This window comes from Thalia democratica, chromosome 5 (assembly GCF_965202585.1).
Source record: "Thalia democratica chromosome 5, ktThaDemo2.hap1.1, whole genome shotgun sequence".
NCBI classification, from domain to species: Eukaryota; Metazoa; Chordata; class Thaliacea; order Salpida; family Salpidae; genus Thalia; species Thalia democratica.
Window position 1 is genome coordinate 49,176,522 of NC_139169.1, and position 27,735 is coordinate 49,204,256.

Genomic DNA, 27,735 nt, shown 5'->3' on the forward strand with positions numbered 1-27,735 from the left:
GATATTTCTGAAAAGAACAAAAGCTGAAGTACTTTTATTTATTATAATCATATATTACTAACTCAAGGTTAACTTTAAATTTTTTTTAAAGAAAAAATAATATATTTTGGCATTATTAATTTATACTGACTTGTTTTTTATTTAAACTTTATAGTAACGAAAAGAAATTTGATTGTTTTTAATTAACTATTTAAGTTTTTTTCAGCTATTATCAATGTTACTACAGTTGATCATTGGCTTACATACTTTTAGTACAGGTCTAGTAAAACTAAATAAACTATAGTTAACTAAAAAATACTGTTTAAATTTATAACAATGTGTAATATAAGAAATAAAAATGTGACATTAATGTGACTTTACAATAATTAAATAGTATCACTGTAGTTTTGTTTTAGTTCATTTTCTTACATGTTTATGTTAAATTGTATATTATTTAAAGTTCATAAGAAAAAGAAGTAAAATTTACAAAAGTTTCTAGTTGCTAACCAATTGAGACTCAAAAAATCTAAATCAACAAATTTAATTACGTTTAATTTAGGAATGTTTGAATTTTGTAGAAAATTCAGAAAAATTAAAAGTTGTATTTAATCAAAAAGTTAAATATTTTAGTTTAATAACAATTACAAAATACAAAATAGATTAATTTAATAGTATGAATATTCTGTTAATTTGCTATAATTTTTTTTACAACCAAAATTTTGATTTAAAATATGTAAACTTAAGTTAATAAATTGTTAATGTATGCTATGTTATCAATTTTTTATAAATTTAGTTTTTTAGATTTAATAATATATTAATAAAAAAGTTGAAGCATGGAAACAGAAATTGTGCCTATGAACAAAAGGTTTGTTTTGGTATTAGAATTAATTATATTGGTATACAACGATTTTTTACTATTATAAAAACTTGGCTAACTAAACGTATTTATTTTAAACTAACACAGGTATTTGTATATAGTTTATATAAAAACAGTAGATAGTTCTTTAATTTATTGTAGAACCTTAATATGGTAAAAGAAAATTAAATATTAATTATTGAGTTTCTTATACAAATTTTCAGTAAGATAATAACTTTATAATTCAAAAATTAGACTTTGTTATTACAAAGTAAATGAATAGATTTATGCAAATTGTATATTTTATTCGCGACCAGTTTCGGTGGCAAGAGATTGCGACCTTTTCAAGCAAAAATAAAATATGAAAATGCATATAATAATGTTAGTTAATTATACTGTTGTTTAAAAACTTATTCATGCGTGAAGAATATAAACAAAAACAAAATTGTTGCATATTCGAAAATTCAAGCATATCAGAGTATATTTAGGTAAAATTGGTACTAGTTAAAAAAAAAAGGATTGAATAAATATTTATATAATGAGTCAAATAAAAAAACTGAATCCAGAGCTTTTTAAAAAAATATAATAAAATATTTATACCTTGAAATTTATCTGAATGAAATTAAGAATTGTCTAAAGTTGTGGTTTTAAGCCAAGAGTCAACAAAACATTAGTAAAACTCAAAGTCGCTGAAGATTTCAAAGTCTAATTTGTGTTAAGTTAACATAACAGTCAAAAATTAAACGGATTTAAGAATCTATTTAAATAAGCTCTTTACATTCCAGTAAATTGAGCATTCTTTTTTAGTTAAGGCAAATAACTAAACAAAGTAAATGAAAATCTATAAAAAAGATTAGTGAAATAAAATATGCCTTGTACAAGTAGTTGTTCGTAAGTTTTTTGAGTATTTTTTTTAGAAGGTTATGTAACTATTTTTAAAGTATTGTGTGTTTTTGAAATAAAGTATTTGTTTGTGAAAACAGGAGTATTGTAATTTTGTATAATGATATTGTATTTCAACCTTAAAGTTTCTAATTTCAATTTTAGAAGTAACCTTTCTATTAATCCATGATTAATCTTATTTTGAATTCGTGTATTATATTTCTCAAATTTTATCGGATTGATTTGATCTGACTTGAAAGCTTTTTGATAATTCTTAAATAAAAATAGTTTAGATCAGTAATATAACTAAACAGAAACACGCTCTGTTTACAAAGGCAAAATAAACAGGATGATTAAGATTTCAGATGCCTTAAATACCATTAAAATTAAATAATCTAAACTCCCTTATATAAAACTGTGTTTTTAAATAACTAACCTAGTGATGTTCAAACTCATATTGATCTTAATCGAATCACTTCAAGATAAAACTTATCTATCTGAATTAGCTAAAACATCGTTATTAAAAAAATACACAAATGAATAGTTAAGTTACAGAACAAAGTACTACGTTCTAAACGTTCTCCAAAATGGATTATATTGCCCCCTTTATGGGCGTTGCTTTTTTAATTTCTTCACAGAGGGCCTTATGAAAAACCGTTTGAAAAACCCTGTTATAACGGAATTATTTAACAAAAAAAACTTTTCAAACAAACGTAAGTTTATAAAAATAACTGAAATGTAGTTAATATTTTAGATTTAACTTTAAGTGTAAGAAATTATCGGAAAATAGTTTATTATTTAATACTAAAATTCTTAGAAACTATTTTTTAGTAAATTTAATATATTTTTGTAAACAATTGTATTAATGTAGCGTTTAGATTTAAGAACATACCAAAAAGAATTATTATAAGATTTTTAAGTAAATAGAAATAAGTAATTTTAAGGTATAAACTTTTTATAAATTTATTTTTATCTAATTTTTTTATCAGTTACAATAGTTCGTAGTAAAATATAGAACAAGTAAATAAAGCTCGACAAACCTTCGAACTACTAATTATGTTAATTATGCTTAGTAGCCTACGGACTTTATTTTTTGCTTTTGTCTCTTATAAAAAATATTTGAACTACCTCGTCATTTATTAATATTTTTTATTTTACAGTTATTATTTTTTCTTTTTTATAAAATTTTTTTATCAATGAATTTTTATTGAGAAAAAAAAAGGTGATTTAAACCTCAAAAATAATGCACAATAAAACTGTTAATACTAAGTAGTTCATCATTTTTGAAAAACTACAGAAATAATATTAATGCTTTTGATGTTTTTATTTAAAAAGCCTTCAAGGCTTTGCATTTTGTCTGTGCTTTTAACAAAATATTTTATGTTTATTTTTAGAGAGTCTTTGACTTCAAAAAAAAGTTTAAAAGATGAAGAATTTATGTGTGAAAAAAAGATAAAAGAATATGAAGGAACAACTGCATCAATGCCTCTTTGCGTTTTCAACTTGATGAATGCAATTCTCGGCAGCGGGATTCTAGGTCTTGCCAATACTGTAGCAAATCTTGGTGTTGTTCTGTTCACGTTAGTAATTTTTTTTTAACTGCTTAGCAAATTAGGAACTCTTAAAACTAAATAAAAAGTTTCTAACAAAAAAAATACCAGACTTTAATTAGTAGCTTTCTTAAATGATTTATCTTTGTGATTTATTTTTAAACAGACTAATTTTAAAATCAGAAAAGAAGCAAGTTAAGCTTATATTTAAATAGTTTTTTATATGTAACAGCTTGTAAATGTTTAGCATATATTAAAAATAAAGCCTTTAAAGTAAAAAAAAACGGGTCCTACTTATCTTATTGATAAAGTTTGAATAAAAGGTATATATGTAGTAGAGTGCAGCTGTTGCTTCGACCCTTGAGTATACGAATGAAAATTTATTTTAGCATGGGGAATCACATAAATAAACAACACAAAATTTATTAGTTTCCTAGCTTTTACCACCGTGGCGAACTTTACATCTTTCTGAAAACAGCCTCTATGTAAATTGTGTGAGACTTTAAAAATTCTACTTTTAAGTTTTGTAATGCAAACTTTTGTACATGTAGCAATCATCACAAAAACGCATTCTTTGCGGTTTAAAACGATTTGAAGAAAGTTTTATGGAGGCATATTTTGGTTTTCTGTACTATTATCAAATTTTGTTATTTTTAATATATTTTTGAGAAAATCAAGAAGTTTCTCCGTGAAACTTCTTCAAATCGCTTTAAAACGCGAAGAATGTGTTTTTGTGATGATTGCTACATGTAAAAAATTTGCAGCTAAAAACTTGAAGGCTGAATTTTAAAAGTCCCATACATAGGGGTTGTTTTCAGAAAAGTTTAAAAACGCGCCATGGTGGTAAAAGCTAGGAGGCTAAAACTTTTTGTGTTGTTTTTATATGTGATTACCCACGGTAAAAAAATATCATTGTGCTACTCAAATGTTTTAGTATTTAAAGGGCAACAGATTCACCCTAATATGCATTCACATCCGCTAAAACAATAAATAAATATTTAAAAGTAGTCGTAAATAAATATAAGCTTAATATGTAGAATTTTCTCTTAATTTTATCTTAACAATTTTAGTTTAGGATTAATTTTATATACACACTTATATTGTCCAGGTTAGCGAGTTTTTTTTTAATCTTCCAATGTTTACTCAGTTAAAGACGAAAAACAACGCAAAAAAAAGATTATCTTTTTAATTTTACACAAGTTATTATTATTTTTACTAAACTAATTCTTAAACTCATTAAATAAAACTTTGTGGTATATAAAATAAACAAAAAAAAACAAATCAAACTGTATAAGTTAAAGATGTAAAGAGTTTTATCTTTCACCGTGAAATTTTTATTTTTAAAAACAGCAAAACTTGTTTTATACGAAAACTCTTCAAACTGGGCCAAATGGGAGCCGATCATTTCTAACCCGCTATCATTTTTATCCCCTTCACTTCTAACTCGATCATTTCTAACCCGATCACTTCTAACCCGATCACTTCTAACTCGATTACTTCTAACCCAATCACTTCTAACCCGATCATTTTTAACCAAATCACTTCTAACCAAATCACTTCAAACTCGATCATTTCTAACCCAATTTAACCCAATCATTTCTAACCCGATCATTTCTAACCTGATGATTTTTAACCAGATCGTTTCTAACCCATTCTACTTGTTTATTTAATTTTCTTTTTTTAATCTCGATTTCATGCAAAAACAAACTAGTCTTAATAAAGTTATTAAAATATTTTTTTTTTTTTAAACATTATGATTTTAATGTGTTACGTAAAAAATATTGTTCGTATAAATTTTAGTTTTAGTACTAACTTAACATAAGTTTTATTTATTTTTATATCTCATTTTTTGATAATTCATATTACACATAATTTCAATAATTTTTTATTATTTCATATTTTTTTGTTCTTTCAATCTACATTAGCAAAAGTTTTTCGTTAATCATATACAATTCACTAAATCGTTTATTTTACAATATTTTGCACTATTCTTTGTAGGATTTTAAAGTAAGCAGTTATAACTATATTTAAGTTGGGTCTTATAATAATTCACGTGACTATAATAATTTTAACATAAGCAAATTTAAAAAAGTGATCCTTTACAATTGTAATATTCAGATACAAAAACCTCTGTATTACGGTCTAAAAACTACATTGTAAGTCTGTTGTAAATGTTGTATTATTTCTGACTAATGTATTAAAGTTTTATAGTAGATTAGTTTTAAGTTTCATTTTAATAATTTTTACAAATTGTTATACAACTTGCATAGGACTATTAAGATAATTGAATTCAAACAAACACTAAGAGAAACTAAATACTTCTGTTATATTAATTGAAAAAGCATGTTTTTTAGATATAACCTAGATATTAAAACAGTTATGTCATATAACAAACTGCAAAAGTATGTTACGTCGATTGACCGTCTTGATTTCACATCATTAATAAATTCCTACGTAGTCCTTGAGCAAAAAAAGTCACTAATAATTAAACAGACATGTTCATTTGTATAACAAGTTTGAGGTTAATCAAACCTCGCCCAGGTAATCTTCTTTAAAACCTTCACTTAATTCCATATAATATACAAAATGTTTCAATTACAACTTAAATTAGTACTTTAATTGACAAAAACTTTTTTTTTTGAATTTACTTTATTATGAACAGTTGAAATAACGTAAGTAAAAACGAAATAAGTACTGAAAAAACACTTTGAAATAGAATAATAAATTGATTATAGTTAAATTTAATATATCTAGGAGCAGAAGTTTATAAAAACTCCATCAAGTTCTTTGTTTCCTTTAATCAACTATTTTTTCAGACGATTATTACACGCAACATATTTACTTTTTATTCATTATAGTAAAGCCAGCTTGAAGTTATTTGACTTTATTCTCGGTGTTTTTTTTGCACCTTTAAACTTATATAAATGTCATGAGTTTTTTCTTCATTAGAAATTTAAAACTATATTAGAGTTTCACAATACAAACAAATTTTATTATTTTATTATAAGTTTTTAAGTTATATAAATTAATCATACTATACTTATACTTTATATTTAATTATCGCTAATTATCTTAAGTTTTTGTGTTTTTGGAAACCTGTGAAACAATAACTTTTAAAAGATATCAAGAATTTTTTTAAATAAGTTTCTACTATTAATCGTGAGAAACTGTTATTGCAACTTTAAATTTTAAAAACTTTTAAATTTTCTAGATAAATGTAAACTTATTTTGCTCGATACACATCATATTTTAAAAGAAAAAAAAAGCAATAATAAACAAACATATTAATACATTAGATAATTGTCGGGCTAGAAACGGTCGGGTTAGAAATGATCGGGTTAGATATCACCTAACTCTGAAGATCCTTTTTTAGGTGAAACCGGGTTAGTAAGGTTGCAATTTTTGTCAATAAATTATTAATTAGTTAGATATGATCGGGTTAGAAATGATCGGGTTAGAAATGATCGGGTTAGAAATGATCTTGTTAGAAGTGATCGGGTCAGAAGTGATCGGGTTAGAAATGATCGGGCTAGAAGTGATCGGGTTAGAGATGATTGGGTTAGAAGTAATCGAGTTAGAAGTGATCGGGTTAGAAGTGATCGGGTTAGAAGTAATCGGGTTAGAAATTATCGGGTTAGAAATGATCGGGTTAGAAGTGATCGGGTTAGAAATGATCGGGTTAGAAATGATAGCGAGTTATGACTTTTTTACTATCAATTTTTGGGAAAAAACTTTTTTTTTCCTTTGTTTAGTTTTGGGTCCAGTAAGTCTATTTATATTATCGATAGTATTATGTAATAAACTTCAGCTATGATACTAATATTAATTTCAAGTTAAAGAAGTTGAGCTTACCAAATCAAAAATCTTGATCATTTTTTAAATAAACTATAGTTACATTTAAATTATAAAACAAACAAAATTAAAAAATATCAAAACCTAATTACCTATACATAAAACTAAACTTTATCAACATATTATATAGATTTTTGGGTTAATTTTTCTAAGCTAACATAGAATTCGTTTATGTTTGCAAAATGTTATTAGCTATTTAATTTTGTTAGTAACGTTATTAATACTGTGTTTTAGTTAAATTAAAACCTATTAAATTGTTAAACAAAAAAATATATCTTTACTTTAACTTAATAACTGTGAACTTTAATTAGTTATTTACTTATAAACGGTAAACAAAAAACCTAAGTCCTGGACAAGACGTTAAATAGTCCTAGACAAGACGTTTAATAGTCCTGGACAAGACGTTATAAAGTATCCATAGTGTGAGACTCGATAACCGAAAGGTTTTTTTGTGCACCAGGTCCTAGAACCAAATATTGCGAGCGTATTGTTTTGTCGTTCAATAAACTGTGTATTCAAGTACTTTAACTTACATTCTAGTTGAGCTGCTTTCATCAGTTTATTTTTATTAGTTGTAGTTTGTTTAGTTAACTATTTGTTGTAAATAAATTTTATCGTTTTTATTGAAGGTTATATAATTTTTTTACAGTTATAAATTTCAATTAAACAGTGTTATGCTTATTGGCGTGTCAGGGTTAGCTTTCAACTCAATTTGCTTACTGCTCGAGTTGTGTGACTTTACTGGATGTTCTTCTTATGAGACATTAGGAAGACATGCTTTTGGAATATTTGGAAAATTTCTAACTGCCATTAACATATTTGTCCACACGATGGGAGGTAAGAATTAATGCTTAGTTTTTCAAACTTTTTTAAATGTTTTAAGCTACTAAGTCGTAAAACTTTGTACATAATAAAACTGAGATAAAACATACACAGTTTCCTTTTTTCATAGTGAACTTTTACCATATTTTTTAGATCATAAATTTTACGTAGATTATTTGTTTGTAAAGTATATGTTTGTTAAAAATTAACACAATATATTAAACCATTTACCAAATATATCGATGTTAATTGTGAATTTATATAACAAGATCGTATAACGACTTTTAAAAACAAACTTCAAAAAAACATTTAAAATTAAATTAATTCATTAGTAAATGTTAAAGGAAATTATTCTTATCAAAAAAGGAAACTGCTACTTTATTAAATCTATACTTTAAAACAAGCTATGATTAAAACTTTTTTTATAAAGACAACTATTTTCTACAAAGCTAAGAGTGCTCTTTTTAAAACAGAGACATTAACAAGTATCGTACTTATAAATAAAAGTAAGATAGTTACAAACGTAAGCTAGTCTATTTTAAAAGCATCTGGTTAAATTATAGCGTTTTTTTTTCTTATTTAATGCACTAACGAAAAAAACAGATACTTTTGTAGCTAAACTAAATATTATGTATTTTCAATATTAATATATATTTAACGTATTAGTTAAAAATACAGTAGACTACCGCTTAAGTACGCACTTTTTTTTGGTACGAACCCCGCCTTAAGTACGCACTTATCCAGAAAAACAAAAAAATAATTTAATTTTTTTTTACTTAAAAGTCAAATTAAAGAACTAGTTTTGAAAAATCTACCTTCTGGACAAATACAGCATTTAAAATATTTAGTGTCACTGTGAGTTGCTTGATGTTGAAGTAATGAACATTGTAGAGCAAATTTGAATAACTATGTTAACGAAACTAGAAAAATAAAAGTTTTAAAAATACAATTCAATCTACATTTTTAACTGTTCTAAATATTTATAATAATTATTATTATATTAGAACTTCTAAGAAATTCCATTTTTTTTTGCCTAAATTTTCAATCATCAAGTTTTTCCAGATTATTTTATGTTTCCAGGTAGAATGACCAACCTGCTGAGTTAGCCTGAGACTTTTACAACTTTTAAACTAGGTTGAGTAATCCTCAGTACTCTAAGTGACCTGAGATTGTGACAGTCCTGTAATTAAATGTTAATAAACTAAATACCTATGTAGTGGTTGCAGAAAAGTGAAAAGAATAATGATATTTGATCTGTAATGCTATAAAATAAATAAATCTAGATGACAAAGGTAAAAAAAACTTACAAATACAACATAGTTAAGTCATAATTTAATTTAAGTGTACACACATTGATGTTTTGAAAATGTTTGGTAAACACCATGTAGTTTGGTACTTTCCCTCTAACAAAACAAAATATGTGGCTAGTTGTAAGAAAGAAAACAAACAATTAAATTTCATATTATACTATGTCGTCAAAAAGTATGCACTACCCGTGCTAAGTACGCACTTTTTAGTCGGGTTCAATTTGCGTACTTAAGCGGTAGTCTACTGTAATATTATTAGTTTTTGTAAACTGTACGTACAACAAAATTTATTTTAGTTTATGTTTTCGTATAAAATTCAATGTATAATTTCGGCTTCAAGCAAATAAATAATAATTACTTTATTTAAAAAGGAAGAAGCCAATAAAAGTAGTTTATAAACAAATAAATTTGTCAGAAAATTTAAACTACTTTTAAAGTGTCGTTAGAAAACAAGTATCTGATTGTTTACTTTATATAACAGCCATGTGCAGTTTCTTGTTCATTGTAAAATTTGAGTTACCAGAAGTTGTTGAAGTTATTCTTGGTCCTGATCATTGCGGGTCGGTTTTTAAAAACTAATAACATTTACAACATCTATGAAGTTACATGTTTTATTTTATCACAAAATATGTTTTAGCTAGCTTAGTTTGTTCATAAAGATTGTCTAAAGAAGTAAAAACCTAAGTTTATTTATTTGTATTTTAAAAATTGTTTATCATTAATCAATGATAAGACTCTGTTTTAATGTTTATATTATCTAGTCTAATTGTTTTGTGATAAAGTTTGTTGGTATTTATATTTTTTTTCTTATGATAGGTTTGTGCAGAACTAAACTATGCTTATTTTTAATTGTTTAAATGCTTTTTTAAGAATAAAGCCTATAATTATTATCAAAAATAATTTATAGTTAAATAGGCTTACATGATACTTAGTTTTTTTTGTTTTATAAAATTCCAATTTAACAGTATGTGGTACACTAATGGGGACTGTTTGGTTATCTTAATAACCTTAGTAGTTATTGTCCCATTAGCAGCGGCAAAAAATATAGGATTCTTAGGTTATACATCGGGTTTTGCTATGTGTTGCATGATTCTGTTTACTGGTGTGGTTAGTTTTACTTTTTATTTTTTTAAATGTTTATTTGACAAACAATATTTTGGTTAAAAAACTAATCAGTGCTTAAAATAAACTAAAATTTCTTATTCAATAGACCTCATAAGTAAATACAGTTAGCATTATAAAAATACTTGATTTTTTTAAACATTTACTCATTTTAAAATTTACGGACTGTTTTTAGGGATATAGGTCAGAAAAGCACGGATGACACTTTAGCAAAGAGTGACACTTTAGCACGGAGTGACACCTTAGCACGGTGTGACAATTTAGCACAGAGTGTCACTTTAGCACGGAGTGTCATTTTAGCACAGAATTTATTTTGTATTTTTTTTTTTTGCTTAAATCACATTAGGTACTGTATTTTTAAAAAAATTCAAACACGAACTATGAAATATGTAAAGTAAAATTTAACAAGCTTTAAATGAGTTACAAGTTTAAGCTTTACCTAAAACTAAGACAAAATTTAATTTAAAAACTTATTTAATTTGTTTAATTAGTTTTAGATAAAAATATTTTGATACTTTTACTTTAAAGTTTTCGACATAAAACTATTTCAATAAAGTTAGCAATAAATACAAGCTCTAGGATTATTATTATTTTTTTTTAATCCTTTAACTAACTCTAATAAGACTAAACTTTAGGCGAAAAGTTTAAATAAAAACTGAGAAATATAAAGATTAAAAACTTTCTTACTTCATTTTAAGCCCATAGTAAAATGTTTATTTATAATATTTTTAAAGAGAAAAATTTAGAGTGTTAAAACAAGTTTTCACAACTTTTTGTTTGTTAAGTTGATTTTTTTAGAAAAAACATTGTTTAAATAAACGTTTTAAAAGATTTAAAACTATTTCGTGCAAAAATGTCACTCCGTGCTAAAGTGTCACTCTGTGCTAAAGTGTGACTCCGTGCTAAAGTGTCACCCCGTGCTAAAGTGACGCTTTGCTTTTCTAACACCTACCCGTTTTTAGAAAGCATAAAAGCTGTTTTAGAAATAATAAAATCTGTTAAAGATCTAATTGTTCTTATTTTTTGTAATTTGTAATATAATTTTTTCTGGAAGTTTTGTATTATAAGCTAACCTATTTAAACGTTTTTTATACAAACTTTAATTTAGTTTTTGCTATTCTATATTTTATTTACTGATAACCTTTTATGTAAAAATTAAATATTGCAATTAAGTTTACCAAATTAATTATTGTTTTTGTTGTTATTTAGGTTGTAGCTGAAAAGTTTATCATTCCTTGTCCGATTCGAGATTACACTTCTGTTAGTCTTGAGGAGTCTGAGCACATTATAACAACCACGAGTAAGATTTTTTTTTTGATTTTATAATTAAAACTAATAAAAATCATGTCAACAGATAAAGCTTTATTGTTTTTGTTAGCATACTACAATCTAATTGTTTTTCTATTAATAAGAAACATATACACATATTTATACTTTTCTTAACTAAAAAACACATCTTTTATTTTTTTAAATTTTTCATAGTGACTATGAATTATTCATTTTAATTATATTAATTTAAAAAACTATACACATATGTCAACAATAGACTAAGAAATTTCTTCAAAACTTTGTAGTAAAACATATAGAAAATTTATAAAGATTTCTACAAATTCTAATGAATATTAAACAGTTTTTTATGTTGAACAAAAAAAAAAAAAAGAGAACACAACAAATACTTAAGTTTTTATTTGTTTATTAGCTGAAAATAGTTAGTTGTTTAAAAAAGTTTTTATTTTTTTGCACAATAAAAAAATATTTTAGTATTAGATAACTGTTTGGATAAACATTTATGTAAACAAACCATACAGAGCATATATTCTGTTTACTAGTAATTTAATTATACATGTTACCCTTTTTCAACTCGTTAAATATAAAGCTCCAGAGATCTAATAGTTTTAGATTTTTTCAAGTTGAAATTTCTTGCTAAACGCATGAATATCTAATTATAATTTTTTTAGAATTTATAACCGCTAGAGTTATAAAAAATTCGTTTAAGCCAGCAATGGTAAATTATGAGTTTAAAATCCTGAAATTTTGAAAATTTAGTTACCTACTACATCATGACTTTTTCTAAAATTAATATCTGACCCGATTGGAATATTTTTAAATTAGGATTCTCTTTTTTTACTAATAAATTATACGACTGTTGTAAAAAAATCTACAAATTTAATAAAGTTTAAATGGTTTATTAGAAACTACCATTTTTTAGGTTTAGTAGTTTTATCTGCAAAAACTAGTGATCCCCTTGTGATTTTTTTTTTCAAAATCAAGATTCAGCCGATAAAAAACCAGGTCCGGAAGATCACTCATTTGAATAAATATTTTTATTAAACAAAAATCTGAGACATGATTTATTGCATGTACTTTCTTGGATGTTCATTTATTTCGTACATCTACTGAATTACTTACTACTGTTTACAGAAAACTAGCTTTTGCTGGCCAGTATATTCCTTTTCAGTCGTTTTGTCCTTTATCCCAAAAACTTGGCTTAATTTCCTGTTTGGTATTCAGAGCACACAGTGTTTGTTCAAAGAAGTTGTTCAAGGAAGAATTAGATAAAATTAAAAGTATTTTGGAGCTATTTATCCGTTACATATCATCAGTAAAATAATTAACAATACGATCTCTAAATTGGAAAAGCCTATTAAACAAGGACAAAAAAGTGCCCTATATATTTAAGAGTGCCATACTTAGGTAAAGAAGCAACAGCTCTTGAAAAGAATGTCAAAAACACTGTTCACTCTACTTTTAAATCTGTACAACTAAGAGTTAGTCATTTTACAAGAAAACATTTGAATGGAATTTATAAGGATGTCACTGCCGATCTAAAATATTAAGCTTTTTCAAAAAAATTGTAAAGAAAAAGTTATTTACTATAAATTTATTTACTTTTCTTACACAACACTGAATAAAATATTTCAAAGCTTAAATATAAAAATTGATTTGCAATAAACTAATTTAGTTGTTTTTAAACTTTTTTTTTATTGAATATGAATTATTCTTTAAATGGTGCTTTAATTTTACGGCTATAATTAATGTTTTAACTAAGTCTACTTTTGCCCTAAAACCTTTTTCACTGTTTTTTTTGTTGAACAGCTTCAGTAATGATGAGTAACCTTACTGGACAACAACATAACACAACAGAGGAGCATCACTGCTCGGAAAAGCAAGGTAGTATCTATGAAGACCTTGAAAAGGGATTAAACGAGCAAACTTGCGATGTTAAGTCATTTACTTGGAATTCAAATGTAAGAACCAACTTTTCCAAAATTATTTGAATTTTATAAAACTAAACTCAAACAAAAATCTCTAATAAATAGAAAGTTTAACATTTAAAATATTTGATAAATTTTTTAATAAGTATATGTTCATAGAAAAAAAAAAATTAATTAGAAAGTTATTGATAAAAGAAAGTTGACAAAACATTTTTTTCCTTTACCAGTATATGATTACTATTGCTTTCAATGACAGGTAAGCTAACTGTTAATACAAGTAAAAAAATAACAAGCATTTTTGCAACTGAACTAAAATTAAGATAAACTTTAAAGTTAAGTAATTGCTAATGTAAACAAGTAAAATGTAATAAGTGTTGACTAGTTTTAAAAGAAAACAGTTTTTACTTTATTAAACAATAAAATTTAATTAATGAAACAAAATATAAAAAAGAACTAAAATAAAATATGTCGTATTAAAAGTTATAGGTTGAAAAGTATTAATATTAAAGTGAAATAGCAAAAGTACTATTAATAAAAAACACGCATTATTTTTTTATATATATGTGTAGTAATAAGTAATTCATCTGTTTTTCTTCTAAATAACTTACGTACTAATAGTTTTTTGTTTTGTCTATTAAAGTAACTGAGTATGTGTTTTCGAAACTTTTGCTCTTTATTGGATGTTTTTTCGTGTAGTATAACTTAAATGTAGCTTGATCATTAGTTTCACTGGTAATCAGGGTTTTCAAAATGTCTTTTTCAAATGACCGTAAATATATTTTAAAACATTATACTTTATTTCCATTTTAAAAAATACGATTTTCAGCCGTTGGTTTTATGTAGTATTTTTTTACATTAAAGCAGCCATTTTCAGTTTATTTTTTAACGTAGTAAATATCTAAGAACGCTAATTAGTAACCATTACTTTCAGTGAAATCTCTTTAAAAATAAGCTTATTTAAACGCACATTTTAATTGACATTTAAACTATCTGTAACAACCATTGTTTCAAACGAGAAGCAAGTATCACCAACGTAACGTTTGAATACTTTTGTTGTTTTTAAAGTAACTTCAATCAAGTAAAGATTTACTTTTAAAACAATTTTACGAAGTGTATCAAAATAAACGGACTTATAACAAATATTAAGATCAGAACTCAAAGAATATAGAAATATGTTACGGTTATAGTCAACGTGAAAAATTAGAAACTATTTTTGAAGATAAATAAACTAAATTTTATTACTCACTTCACTATTGGAGGTTACATGACAATTTAATTTCGGACATTTTAAATTCCGACAACTCAAATTAAAAAAAAAAAGTATTTAAGAGACCATATCTCAAAAATTAATCTATTTTTGAAAAAGTTAAAAATTACGTTTGTAGGTCTTATTAATATCTATAAGCATTTTTTAATCTTTTCTAAAAAATTAAAAATTTCTTAAGATATTTAAAAATTACTAAAAATAACTATATTTTTAAGATTATATTAGTTACATCTAAAAAAATACTTAACATTTTTCAATAATAAAAAATTGCCTGTAGATATTAACAATACCTTTAAACAAATATTTATTTATAAAAAATATTACTACATGATACAATTAATATTATGAAAAAATTTAAGACTTTAAATTGTCGGAATTTGAATTGTCCGAATTTGAATTGTCGTGCACCTCTTCTTTGATTATCTAAAAAATTAGAGCAAACTTAGAAACTTAAAAGCAAGTATAGCTTAAAATAAATACTTATAAATTATATATCGGTTGACAAAAGTTTAAACAATTAAACAAGCTATCGTATTTTAGTTATAAGAATTAACAGTGTTGATTAACGTTTATTGTAGTTTTGCTGTCTTCTACTCTTATAACTTTTTATGGTATATAGAAAAATATTATAAGGTACTAGAATATTTATCAAAAGTATGTTTAACTTAACTTTTTTTAATGTAATTCTGAATAGTTCATTTTTTGTTCATTGCAATGCTAATAAGTATATAAAACCAGTTTAAAATCAAGCTATTTTGTTGTTTATTATTTATTTCCATTGACAGCATTTCAAATAAAATAAAGCTATTAAACGTTTTTATCATACAAACAAAAATTTTTTAGAGCACAAAGTATTTTGGTAAACCTACACTACATTTAGTAAGACTAAAAATTTACTCTTTTTTATGTATATTTTCAAAATGTAATAAAAGAAATCTAAGGTTTTTATGGTAATTGAAATCTGTACACACTAAAAAAGAATAAAAAGTACTGTGCACTCCAGGATCAGGCTGTTATCAAAAGCATAATAAAAAATGGTCTATAATCGAAATTCCCCCAAACGTGACCAAGACCTTTTTTTGCTCTTCTTCAGAAACTCCGTAATATTTAGTGAAAGTTTCGAAAGTTTACCAGAATATCCAGTGTAAGTTTCAAAATGAACTATATGTACTCATACATACATTTCGTGCACAATAAATTTCTCGTGCACCCTAAAAAATTTGTTTAAACTCTTGTGAATGGGTCCCTCTTTTAAAGACAGACTACTGCTATTAAGTATTACTTTTCGTAAATTTATGGGTAAGTGCTTGATTTTGCTTTGATTATATATAACCGCTAAAAACTTATAAACAGCATTTTATTTAAGTTTAGTTTTTTGAAAACTTTTTTTTAAACAATAAATTTTTAAACTTCATCTTATGCATTTTATATAAAAGGGTCTTTTTGTAAACAAATCTTTGTTGAAAACCTAAAATAAATTTGTACTAAATCATTGCTATATTTTATATCATGATTTTTTTCTGTACGTCAGTTACAAGAGAAATGTAATGAGCAGAACATGCCTTTGTACATCGCTTTCATTGACCTCACTAAAGCCTTTGACTTGGTAAGTAGAGAAGGACTATATGCTATACTGCTGAAAATTGGATGTCCTCCAAAATTATTCAATATTGTGAAGTCTTTTCATACAAACACAAGGGCAACCATTCAATCTGATGGTAGTGTATCTGATTCATTTGAAATCAAAAGTGGGGTAAAGCAAGGCTGCGTACTTGCTCCAACTTTGTTTGGAATCTTCTTTTCGATGCTATTAAAGCATGCTTTTAATTCATTAACCACTGGAATCAAGCTTCATACAAGAACTGACGGACACTTTTTCAACCCTTCAAATCTAAGAGCTAAGCGAAATCTGAAGAAAGTCACCATACGTGATCTTTTATTTGCTGACGATGCTGCACTCGTGGCTCACTCTGCCCAAGACCTGCAGATACTGCTGAATCAGTTTTCTTCGGCATGCTCGGATTTCGGCCTTACTATAAGCCTTAAGAAGACTAAAATTCTAAGTCAAGGAACAAATATTTTACCATCAATCAAGATCAATTGTAAGGATATCGAGAATGTAGATAACTTTGTATACCTTGGCTCAAATGTTGCGTCAAACGCATCATTGGACAAAGAAATAAATAGTCGCATTGGCAAAGCATCAGGCACTTTCGCTCGCTTGACTGCAAGAGTTTGGGATAACCAAAAGCTAAGCATCCGAACAAAGGCTAACGTTTACCGTTCCTGTGTCTGCAGTACTCTGCTTTACGGTAGCGAGACATGGACGTTACCTAGCGTACAGGAGAAGAAAATCAATACCTTCCACCTACGATGCCTTCGTCGCATCCTTGGAATTACATGGCAGCAAAAGATCACCAATGAGGAAGTATTGAGACGTACTGGTCTTACCACTATGTACTTTACCCTCAGTCAGCGCAGGCTTCGCTGGCTCGGTCATATCCTGAGAATGAATACTGAGCGGATCCCAAAGTTTCTATTGTATGGCGAGTTGGTCGTTGGCAAACGAAACCGAGGACGTCCAAAATTACGTTTTAAGGATGTATGCAAGCGCGACTTAAAAAGCTTGAACATTGGAACTGATGATTGGGAGTTGCTTGCAAATGACCGTGCCAAATGGAGATCAACTATACACAAAAGACTGCAAGAAAGAGAAAAGGAATATTTTAGAAAAACGAAGAAGAAGATGAAGAAATAAGAAGCAGAATGAATTTAATTGTTTTTTTTGTGTGTTTGTGTTTTGTTTATTGCATCACTGTGTATGTTTTTTTTTTAACATGTAATTTTTTATTTTTTTCTCTGTGCACAACACGCATAGCCGATCTCGGCTGATAGCGGGCCTTATTATTGCTATAAGATTGTTTGAATTTTAAAGGCTTGAGCAAAGAAGACTTATATTTCTTGAGTATACTATTTTTAAAAAATCTGTTAAAAATTTTCAAGGTATTTTTAAATGTAATTAAAATGAGCATAGATTTATAGCCATTTTCTTAATATAAAATACTCCTTGCTATAAAAAACTACATAGTTCTATAGTAATATACAAAAATAAAATTAAATAAAAAAATACGTTGAAAATACCAAAGACAGAAACTTTAACTAAGTAGAGTGAATGTTTAAATGATTCAGAACCATTTTTTGAAAGTTACTTGACTTACTTTTTTGTTTTTAATAGTTTTAGAATAAAATGAAGAACCGTAATAAAGTTTAGAATAACAACTAAAAAAGACATTAAGCAAATGGCTATAAATCTATGCTCATTTTAGTTACATTTAAAAATACCTTGAAAAGTTTTGACAGCTTTATAAAAAATAGTATATACAAGAAATATAAGTCTTCTTTGCTCAAGCCTTGAAAAGTCATACAATCTTATAGCAATGATTTTGTATAAATTTATTTTAGGTTTTCAACAAAGATTTATTTACAAAAAAAAACCCTTTCAGATAAAATGCATCTGAAAAGTATAGTCTTTACATAAAAGTATTTATTAAGACTGTAGTCTTTACATACAAAACAATATTCTATAATATTTAGAATATCAAAACTCCTTTCCTTAATTTATAATTTTTCAGCTGTAGTTTTCGTTTCAATTTTTTGAGGTGGTAAAAACTTTGTTAACTTAATTGTCTAAAACCATCAAATAATTTTAAAAATATGTTATACGTTGATACAAAAATTAAAAGTTTTTACTTTAGTGATTTTTTAAGTCCATAAATAAATAAATAAAATTAATCTTATTTCTAACAGTCAGCATACGCAATACCGACGATGGTGTTTGCATTTCAGTGTCATGCTTCAGTGCTTCCAATTTATACAGAGCTCAGCAAGCCCACCGTTGCTAGGATGAAAAAGGTTGCTATGATATCCATTAGTAACGTGTTCGTACTCTACTTTCTTGCTGCCATATTTGGATACCTCACTTTTTATAGTTGGTCTAATTATATACACATTTTTAATAAAAATTTTAATAAATTACAAAAATTTAGAATGATAACCACTTTTAAAACAGTTATCAATATCAATCAATGAGTTAGTTCAACTGAAAAAAAGCTATGCTTTAAAAAAATCTAACAAAGTTTATCTTAATTAAAACAAAATGTCTTTATTTTTTATCCGGTCTTAAATCGATTAGAAACTTTAATTTAACTCTAGAGGACTATTTGTTAACAAATAAGTTTTAATTAAATGTAGCATGGTTGACTGTTAGAAAATATCCTAACTTAATTTACTACTTTTTAGTTGTCTACTATAAAAATGAGAAGTTTTTAAAAGTTGTAAAAAATTTATACAAACAAGTTTTATAAATTGATCATATAAGATTTATTAGGTTTATTAGAAGAAGCTATTGTTTTCTTTCAGCAAAACATTTTACTATCCGTCGGAGTTTTGTTTAGTAATATAAAAGTCTTTTAGTAAAAAGTATATTTCTGTTGTACATACAATTTTTTACAAACCTAGACTTTAGACATTTTAACTAAAAATTTTAGTACTGTAGTAAAAAGACTTTAAAAAAACATATCATATTTAATTTTTAAAACAATTTTAACACTTTTCAAAATAGTTATAAAAATTAATAATCTTAAGTGCAATTTATAAGGTTATAAGTGCAAATAATGATACATTGTAACTAAAAAACTTAGATATATATGTATACATATTAATTTTAAAAATATTTTAAAAAGTTAATAAATACACAAAGCCAATTAATTGCATACTTTTTGAAAACAGATTTGTTTATTTTATAAAAAAAATTACTTTAGAAACTAGTTTTAAACTTTAAAAAATTTTACAAACAGATCTCTTAGTTACAATTTAAAGAAATAAAAAGGAAAAACCTCATTTTGTGATATCAAACAAAATTTATAAAGTATTTTTTAAGCGTATAAAATAACAATATTCTTCGAATGTACAAGTTTGAAACCAACTAAAAAGGCACCCTATATAAAATAATATAAGAGCAGCTATTAAAAATAACAATATAATTAACTAATTTTTTAATTTATTTATTTACAAGGCAACAATGTTTCTCCCCTAAGGGATCTTCAGGCCTGTAAAATAAGATAAACATAAGACGATGGACAACTTAAGAAAATACAATAATGCAAAAAATTATTATAATTGAATTCAAATTAAAATTAAAATTAAAAATGTATAGCGCTATTACTAGATAATTAGTTAACAAAATTAAAAGTTTTATAACAATGAAAAAGACTTTTTTTTAAATTTTAAATATGATTTATACTTACAATAGATGATTTGTTCTATATAGATTTGAATTTAGCTTATAACAAAACAAAACAAAACAAAATGGCGCTTAACAAATGAGGGTACAAGTAATAACAAAAACAGAACTAAGAGAAATTAATACGCTAAGTTTTAAAATAAAATTTCCTAAAGTGCGGGCAGGTGTAGAAGAGCTCTTGTCTTTTGTTTAAAATTCGTTTCTTATTAGCAAGTGCTATTTCTATCTTTTCCAAATTGCAAGTCTTACAGATTTTACCTATATTCTTCATTTCCCTGATCTTGTGCATTATGTCCCATCTTAAATCGTAGCTGGTGTTATTGTTTTTTAGTCTCCAAATGTACTTGGAAAGCTCTGTTCCCTTGTTATTTTCATTCTTAATATCACTAATGTGCGCATACCATCTCTTTTTGAACTGGCTTCCTGTGGATCCTATGTATTCTTTTGTTTCGTTCTGACTGGTAATCGTCGCCTTATAAACAACATTCCCCTGCAAACATTTGCCACTTAAGGGGCAGGCAGGAGTCTTTGTCGCGGCAGTTGCACGTTTTTTCCTCTTGGTTGTTTTTATGATTCAGTTTATTTAGTATCTTCTTATTGTGGCTACTTATTAGTGATTTGACATTATCCATACAACAGTATGATATTTTGCAATTACTTCTGTTGAAGATCTTTTTCATGCTCTCTGTTTTGAAATGTTTGTCAATTAGGTCTAAGAATTTCCCCCCAATGTTGGTTTTTACTGACTGGCAGTATGGGGGATTAAAATACATAATTCTTCTTGTTCGTTTACGTTTCTTCTTGTCAACAGGGTTGGCTTTGTTTTCATATTCAAGCTTGTGTTTGAAGTTGGATTGGAGCAGTGCAGTTTGGTAGCTATGTTTTACATTGTCAAAGGTTCTTAGGTCTGTGGACAGTCTATTTAGTCTTTTCTCAATCATTTTGGGTAGGTTTTTCTTGATTATCTTCGGGTGGTTGGAGTCACTACTGATATATCTGATTGAGGAGTTTTCTTTTCTGTATGGCATATAGCAATTGTTTGTGAGGTCTAGTGTGATGTCCAAGAAGTTGCATTTAGTCATACCAATTTCCATTGTTATCTTGAAACCAATGTCTTTAAAGGTCTTTATTGTTTGTTTTTTTATATTCTCGAGGTCCTGGTTGTTTTTGTGCTTGATAATCGCCAAACCATCACCCCTATATAGGCCTATCTGGTTTGACTTGTATGTTTTCCCTAATCTATCAAGAATGTGCAGACCAATAAGGTCGCATAACTCAGCTCCGAAGTACGACCCCATAGGGACGTCAAACGATGATTCTTGAATTTTTTTGGTCCATACTTTTCCATCGTAGGTAAGCACTGAATTACAAGTGTGTGTTATAATCTTCACATCTTCTTCACTTATCTCAGTGAACTTTCTTGCAAACTCTATAGCATTCATAAGGTGTGTTAGTTTGATACTCGGGTAAAATTTTTGGATATCGAAATTAACAAAGCATTTTTTTGATTTTTCATTTATACTGTTAAACCATTCAATGACTTCGTAAGAATTCTTCCATTGGATTAACGTTGACTTCTTTTTTATTTGGTTTACAATATTTTCTAGTATATTCTTACTTATTTTACCTAGATGATTCTTGCTTGGGTTTATAGTTCTGCACTCGATGCTTAGTGGGAACTCTTTCTTATGGTCTTTAACCGTAATGAATGCATCAACTGAGGAGAATTTAGGTATTTTTTTGTTTTTGAGGTTAAAATGCTTGGATGATATTATTTTCTGGGATTCAATATTGATTTTTTCTATAATGTTGTTATTAGACACTTTGTATGAAGAAGTCAGGCAGTTTCTCATTAGTCTGTTGTATGATTCTGCGCTGGTCATGAACATGGATCTACTTTTATCTGCGAATTCAATTAGTTTATCTCTTTTGAATAAATTTCTTAGATCTTTCCTTAGGTTTTGTTGAAATTTGGGTATAAATTTATTAAATTTAACCTTACTAATCAATTCAAAGAGGTCTTTTTCGAATTCCTTTAATTCGTTGCTGAACGGGGCCGATTTAGAACTTTTGAAAATATGCGTTTCAACATGTGTGGCTTCAGGTAAGTCATCTTTATTATGGAAGAACATCTTCCATCTCATTCTATTTATGAATTTAGATGCCGCATCGTATAGTTTTATGAGGTAATCTTTTTTGTGTGAAAGCGGGATATCTTTTAAACTATAATCAAATGTGATCTTTTCTAAATTATCCATCGTCAGTGCCTTTAGAATAAAGAGCGCTCAATTCGCTAATGAAGAGCTTACTGATATATGCAAGGATTATTCCTTGGGCACAACAGGTCCCAGAATATATTTACTATTTAGCGTATTTCTTTAAAGATGCCTTAAAAAATTTTTAGCTATGTGTTTTCAAACATGTTTATTGTTGTTGTTAAAGTGTTAAATTGAAGTAATACTTTTAATTTAATCGTATTTTTTGGTTTTTTTTGTATAAAAACTGTAAAACCTCCATTCATCAACTATTTTAATGAGCAGTTTTATTGTCACGTTTTACAATTGTGTTTCAATATTAACTACAGTAAAATCAGCCGTATTTATTATCTTTAAGTTCTGTTTTATTTAAACATTTATTTATAGGATAAATAGACAAACAAATCAACTTAAGAAATATTTTTTTTTGGGTTTCATATACATTACTTATTCTTCTTAATTTGTTGAATTACTGGATACTTTTTAGTTTAAAAAATATAAACTTTACAAACTACTATTCACCCAAGTAGAAATTTTTAACTATTCTATGTCATTATAATGTAAAACTGGCATGTTTTACTACTGGACAATAGTAGTATAAATTGGAACAAATTGACTGTTTCAGCTGTTTTCTATCATACAAGCTACTTGTTTTTTTTAATGGATACCGCTTTTATTTTAAAAATTGAAAAAAGGAGTATATAATAGGTTGCATCTGTTGCCCCGACCTTGGAATTTCGCAAAGTTCATTTTTTTGTTGGTCGTAAATAACATAAATAGACAGCACACAAAAAAGCTTTCTATCTATAAGCCTGTTAGAGTTAAACAATTTTGAAAGTTTTGCTTTATATTGGTATATTTAAAATTGTAAAAAAAAAACTATTTCATTAAAAATATATTCTCTTTTAAGTTTTTGAAGATAATTACCTCAAACTTTTAGGAAATGTTTCTTGTCATATTTAGAAAACTCTTTATTAACAAATTCTTAAAGAAATTAGTAATAAAAAAGTTATTAGAAAAATAAAAATTAAACTGATTTTTTCTTCTTTATTTGCATTATTATATATTTTTTAATTTTGTTACTACAGAGTTTTCTAAAAATGGCAAGGAATATTTTCTTAAAGTTTTAGTTAATTATCTCAAAAAACGTATCAGAAAACAGATTTTTAGTGAAATAGTCTTTTTTTGCCTTTTTAAATATACCAAGAAAAAACAAAATTTTCGAAAGTGTTTAGCTCTAACAAGCTTATAGCTAGGAAGCTAATTCTTTTAGTGCTGTCTATTTATGTGATTTACCACCTACAAAAAAATTAACTTTGCGAAATTCCAAAATTTTCATTTTAGGGGCAACAGATGCACCCTAATACAGTATACATACATGGAGTTGCAATTATTACGTATTATACGTATTACGTATTATACTTAGTGTAGCAACTGTTTTTGGATTGGTGTTTGAAGTAAATCTACCGAAGGAATGTAGATTCAAAAAGTTCAAAGAAATAATTCAAAGTACAATTTACTACAAAAAAAAAATTAAAAATTAAACTTTATGTATGGTATTTTATAAATTTTATAAATGATACAGACAAAATACTTACGAGGAACGGTTGATATTCAAGACGATTTGGGAAACTTAAATGTTATAAAACTATTACTGTTATTATTTACTTTTAACTTAGAGTAATATTCCAGTTGCTAGTGTACTAGTAAAAATATTTATAACTTATAGTTGTACTAATACTGATTACCAAAATACATATAGATTCTGACCTAATCTAGAATCTAGATTCTAGGTTCTAAAGCAAATATTTTTAAAGCATGTCTTTAGATCTTTTAAAAAAATATAACCTTTATAAGAAATATGATTATTTTTAGCACTGCAATACTCATAAATAAAGTAGGTTTAAGTATTCACACTCGACTGCTTGTCCACAGCTATGTGTTTCTTTTAGTTTACTTGGTCTCTTTAAAGTTTGACTACATCTATATCTATTTTATTTCTTATTCAGTTTTTTTATTGTTTTTAATAAATAGCATAATTTAACACACTCGCTATTTAACTTGTAATTTTTTTTTGTTTTAGTGCTTAATTATTTTTTGAGGTTTTACCATAAATATAATCTTCTTTAAATAACAAACCAAAAAGTATATATGTACGTCTAAACCATATTTTTGTATTTTACAGGTGCGACTGGAGCAGAATTGTTGCTGATGTACTCTGCTTATAACTCAGGATCATTCGTTATCCTAATTTCAAGACTAATGGTTCTAACTTGTGTAATATTTTCTACTCCATTACTGCATTATCCCGTTAGTTTTATTTTATTTTCAATTATTAGCAAAGTTATATCTTTGCGATATTTTTCTATATTTCTAGATTAAATTATAGTTACAATGAAATAGATAAAAAAAGTCAAGTTAGTAATTTTAATAATATTTTTGATCTTAAAAACTAACTTTTAATAAATTTTGTTTCTGAAAGTAATTTAAAGTTATCATTATTACTTCATTTAATAGGCAAGAAAAGCTCTTGATCAGATGATGTTTGAAGGAAAACCGTTTTCGTGGTTTAGGCACCTTGGAATCATGGTCGTTCTTTTAACAACAGGCTAGCTTAAATTAAAACGATTAGAATATATTTTCTGAATAAATTACTTTTCAATAATTTTTTTAAAACTGTTTATCTTTTTAATCCAATGTAACCGTCATCAATTACGGTGTTGTTAGGTTGGTTTAGCTGCTCTTAAATAAGATAACAAGAAACGGTTATTTAAAGTATTACAGACGTTCAGATGGAACGCAGGCTTTATTTGATATACTAGTACTTACCATGAAAATAATAATATAAAAACTAGTTATTAGTGCACGTGATTTTATATACAACATTAATAAACACATCATGAAATAAAAGAAACTAAAACCAATGACTTCTGATAAGAGCCCAGTAGGCACATATACTAACTACTAAACATGTTGTTGAAATGTACAGAAAATAGACTGAACGATCAATTCTTCTATCCACATTCTATCAACAAAACCCTTCTCGATTGTTCATCATACGATTCGCAATACTATCGTCAACACACGTTGTGTGCGTTCTCTACCCCGGTAGTAATACGCCGACTCGCGTCTCTCCCGTCACTAATCCGCCGACTCGCGTCTCTCCCGTCCTAATCCGCCGACTCGCTTCTTTCCCGGTCACTAATCCGCCGACTCGCGTCTGCAAGCTAAGTTTTAAACTCTTTCTCTCAAATTTACTTCACGCTTCTTTTTCTCATTTTCTATTCTCAATACTAGTTGTAACGTCACTGAAAACATTGAAATTATTTAACTTTAACTCTTCTGAAATAAAACGAAACATAAAATGTAATGATTGGTTCGTTACACCAAAACAGTGTTCAGAACCTGTTTTAAACATTTGGAGGTAACTTTCGTTGCAAGTCAGCTAATTAAACGCTTAAATATTTTAAAGTCTAAAACGACTTGTAATTAAATTACTAGAAGTTTTAAAACACGTAAAGAAATTCTAACAGTTCATAAATGCATAAAATCACCAGAACAAAAAAAAAGTATACTAACTAGGAATAAACCTAGAGAAAGACAATTATAGTTGTAAAAAGATTAAAAAGTACTGATTTATAATAAACTTTATGGTAACTTGTTCTGAACAAGACGTTAAAAGGTATCTGTGGTGTACTACTCGATAACCGAAAGGTTATTTTTGTGCACCAGGTCCTAGGACCAAATACTTTGAACGTTTTTTGTCGTTTAATAAACAATAGCACGACAACAAATTAAATTAGAAAAGAAAAACTATAATACCTATTGAAACTAAAAACTTATGTAAACAATTAAATTTAAAACTTTTATTTTTTATTTCTAAGTACCTTTAAAGTTTTTATTTAAAATTTTTAGTATTGACTTAATTTTTTATAAAAATTAATATTTTAATTACTTGTTTATAATACTGTTTTTATTATATGTAAAATGTTGCACATCATCATTGAGAGTTTTCCATTGTTTTTTCAGCGTTTTTACATATATGGTAAGCCTTTTTCGGTGAAAAATAGCAAAATAAAAGTAATCAAAATTATAAACTTATTTTTTTATTTGTACAATAGCTCTATTTAGTTTTGCTCCTTCAGAAAAAAATCACTGAAAAAAAGTTATTTTAGTTTGATGCATTTAATTACCTTTTAGTCTTTACAAAAAGTTAAACTTAAATTAAATATCAATTTCTCCTAGCATAATTATATTATTGTTAAGTTGTATTAACTTTTTTTCTTCAATTAGTTCTAAGTTTATAAAGACTTTATATCAATTAGTTAGTATCTATATGGTTGTTTGTATTACCACTCACGTTAAATTGTTATTTTTAGTATTAGTTCTTTTGTCAGCATATTGAATTAAGCTTACAATTTTTATGTTTAATTTAAATAAATTCGAATATGTGAAAAAATAGTTTGGAAGACATATGTTCCTATGAAAAACTTAATATTTCTTAAAACTTATGAAACTACAAAATTCAGAACTATTTTATGTTGTTAATAAGATTGTTAATTTTTTTTTCAAGAACAAAATCCTAAAGTTTCTGTTTAAAATTACTATAAATATAAACCTAGCATCAAGAAAATTAACGTCATGATTGATTTTTAACAACTATAATTTATTCTAACAGTTGACCTTTTAGTTATTTTCGTGCCAGACATCAGGTTGGTATTTGGACTTGCTGGTGCCACCTGTGCGTCAATGCTTGTTATAATTTTACCATCCTTGTTTTATATTAGAATAATACCCGGATCAAACAAGAACCCTAAAAAAATTGTGGTTAGTTTTGTTTGTTTGTTTAAACTTTAAAAACTATTAGTTTTAAAACATATGGGTAAATTGTGTAAATGCAACTAATTTAGTTAGAAAATAAAAAAATAATGGTTTCTAAGACTGTTTAGAACTTAATTACTATTTAAGTTGATTATCTTTCGACGTTTTTACCTATTATCGGTAGTAATTGCTTCAAAATAGACTCTTTTAAGGCCCTTTCACTTGCTCTAATTGGAACTGTGTTCATGATATTCAGTGTAGCTTTGATAATCCTTAAAATAGTACAAAAATCCGATGAAGAAAGTCTCAATGTAGCTAGTACCGCAAGTCCTCAGCTGTCAACTGTATTTTGATTTATTTAGTTTAAAACGGTTTATGCATCGAAAAAACTTTTTTTTTGGTTTAACAACTATAATATGCACTTACTAAAAGCACTCTGTTTAAATAGTACTAGTTTACCTTAGATTTTTTGTTGTTTATGTATACTGACTTACAAAAAATTGTG

The 27,735-nt window shown here is 26.4% G+C and overlaps 1 protein-coding gene across 1 annotated transcript; it reads left to right on the top strand.

The window, feature by feature from the left end:
- Positions 1–771: 771 nt before the first annotated feature.
- Positions 772–27,723, top strand: LOC145835563 (putative sodium-coupled neutral amino acid transporter 6). Its single transcript, XM_082943218.1, has 12 exons — positions 772–844; positions 3,112–3,297; positions 7,790–7,956; positions 9,730–9,808; positions 10,214–10,355; positions 11,580–11,670; positions 13,467–13,618; positions 18,660–18,840; positions 24,595–24,719; positions 24,927–25,017; positions 27,088–27,236; positions 27,443–27,723. The coding sequence occupies exons 1-12, from the start codon at positions 813–815 to the stop codon at positions 27,581–27,583; spliced, it is 1,536 nt and encodes a 511-aa protein (XP_082799344.1). The 5' UTR covers positions 772–812; the 3' UTR covers positions 27,584–27,723.
- Positions 27,724–27,735: the final 12 nt, after the last annotated feature.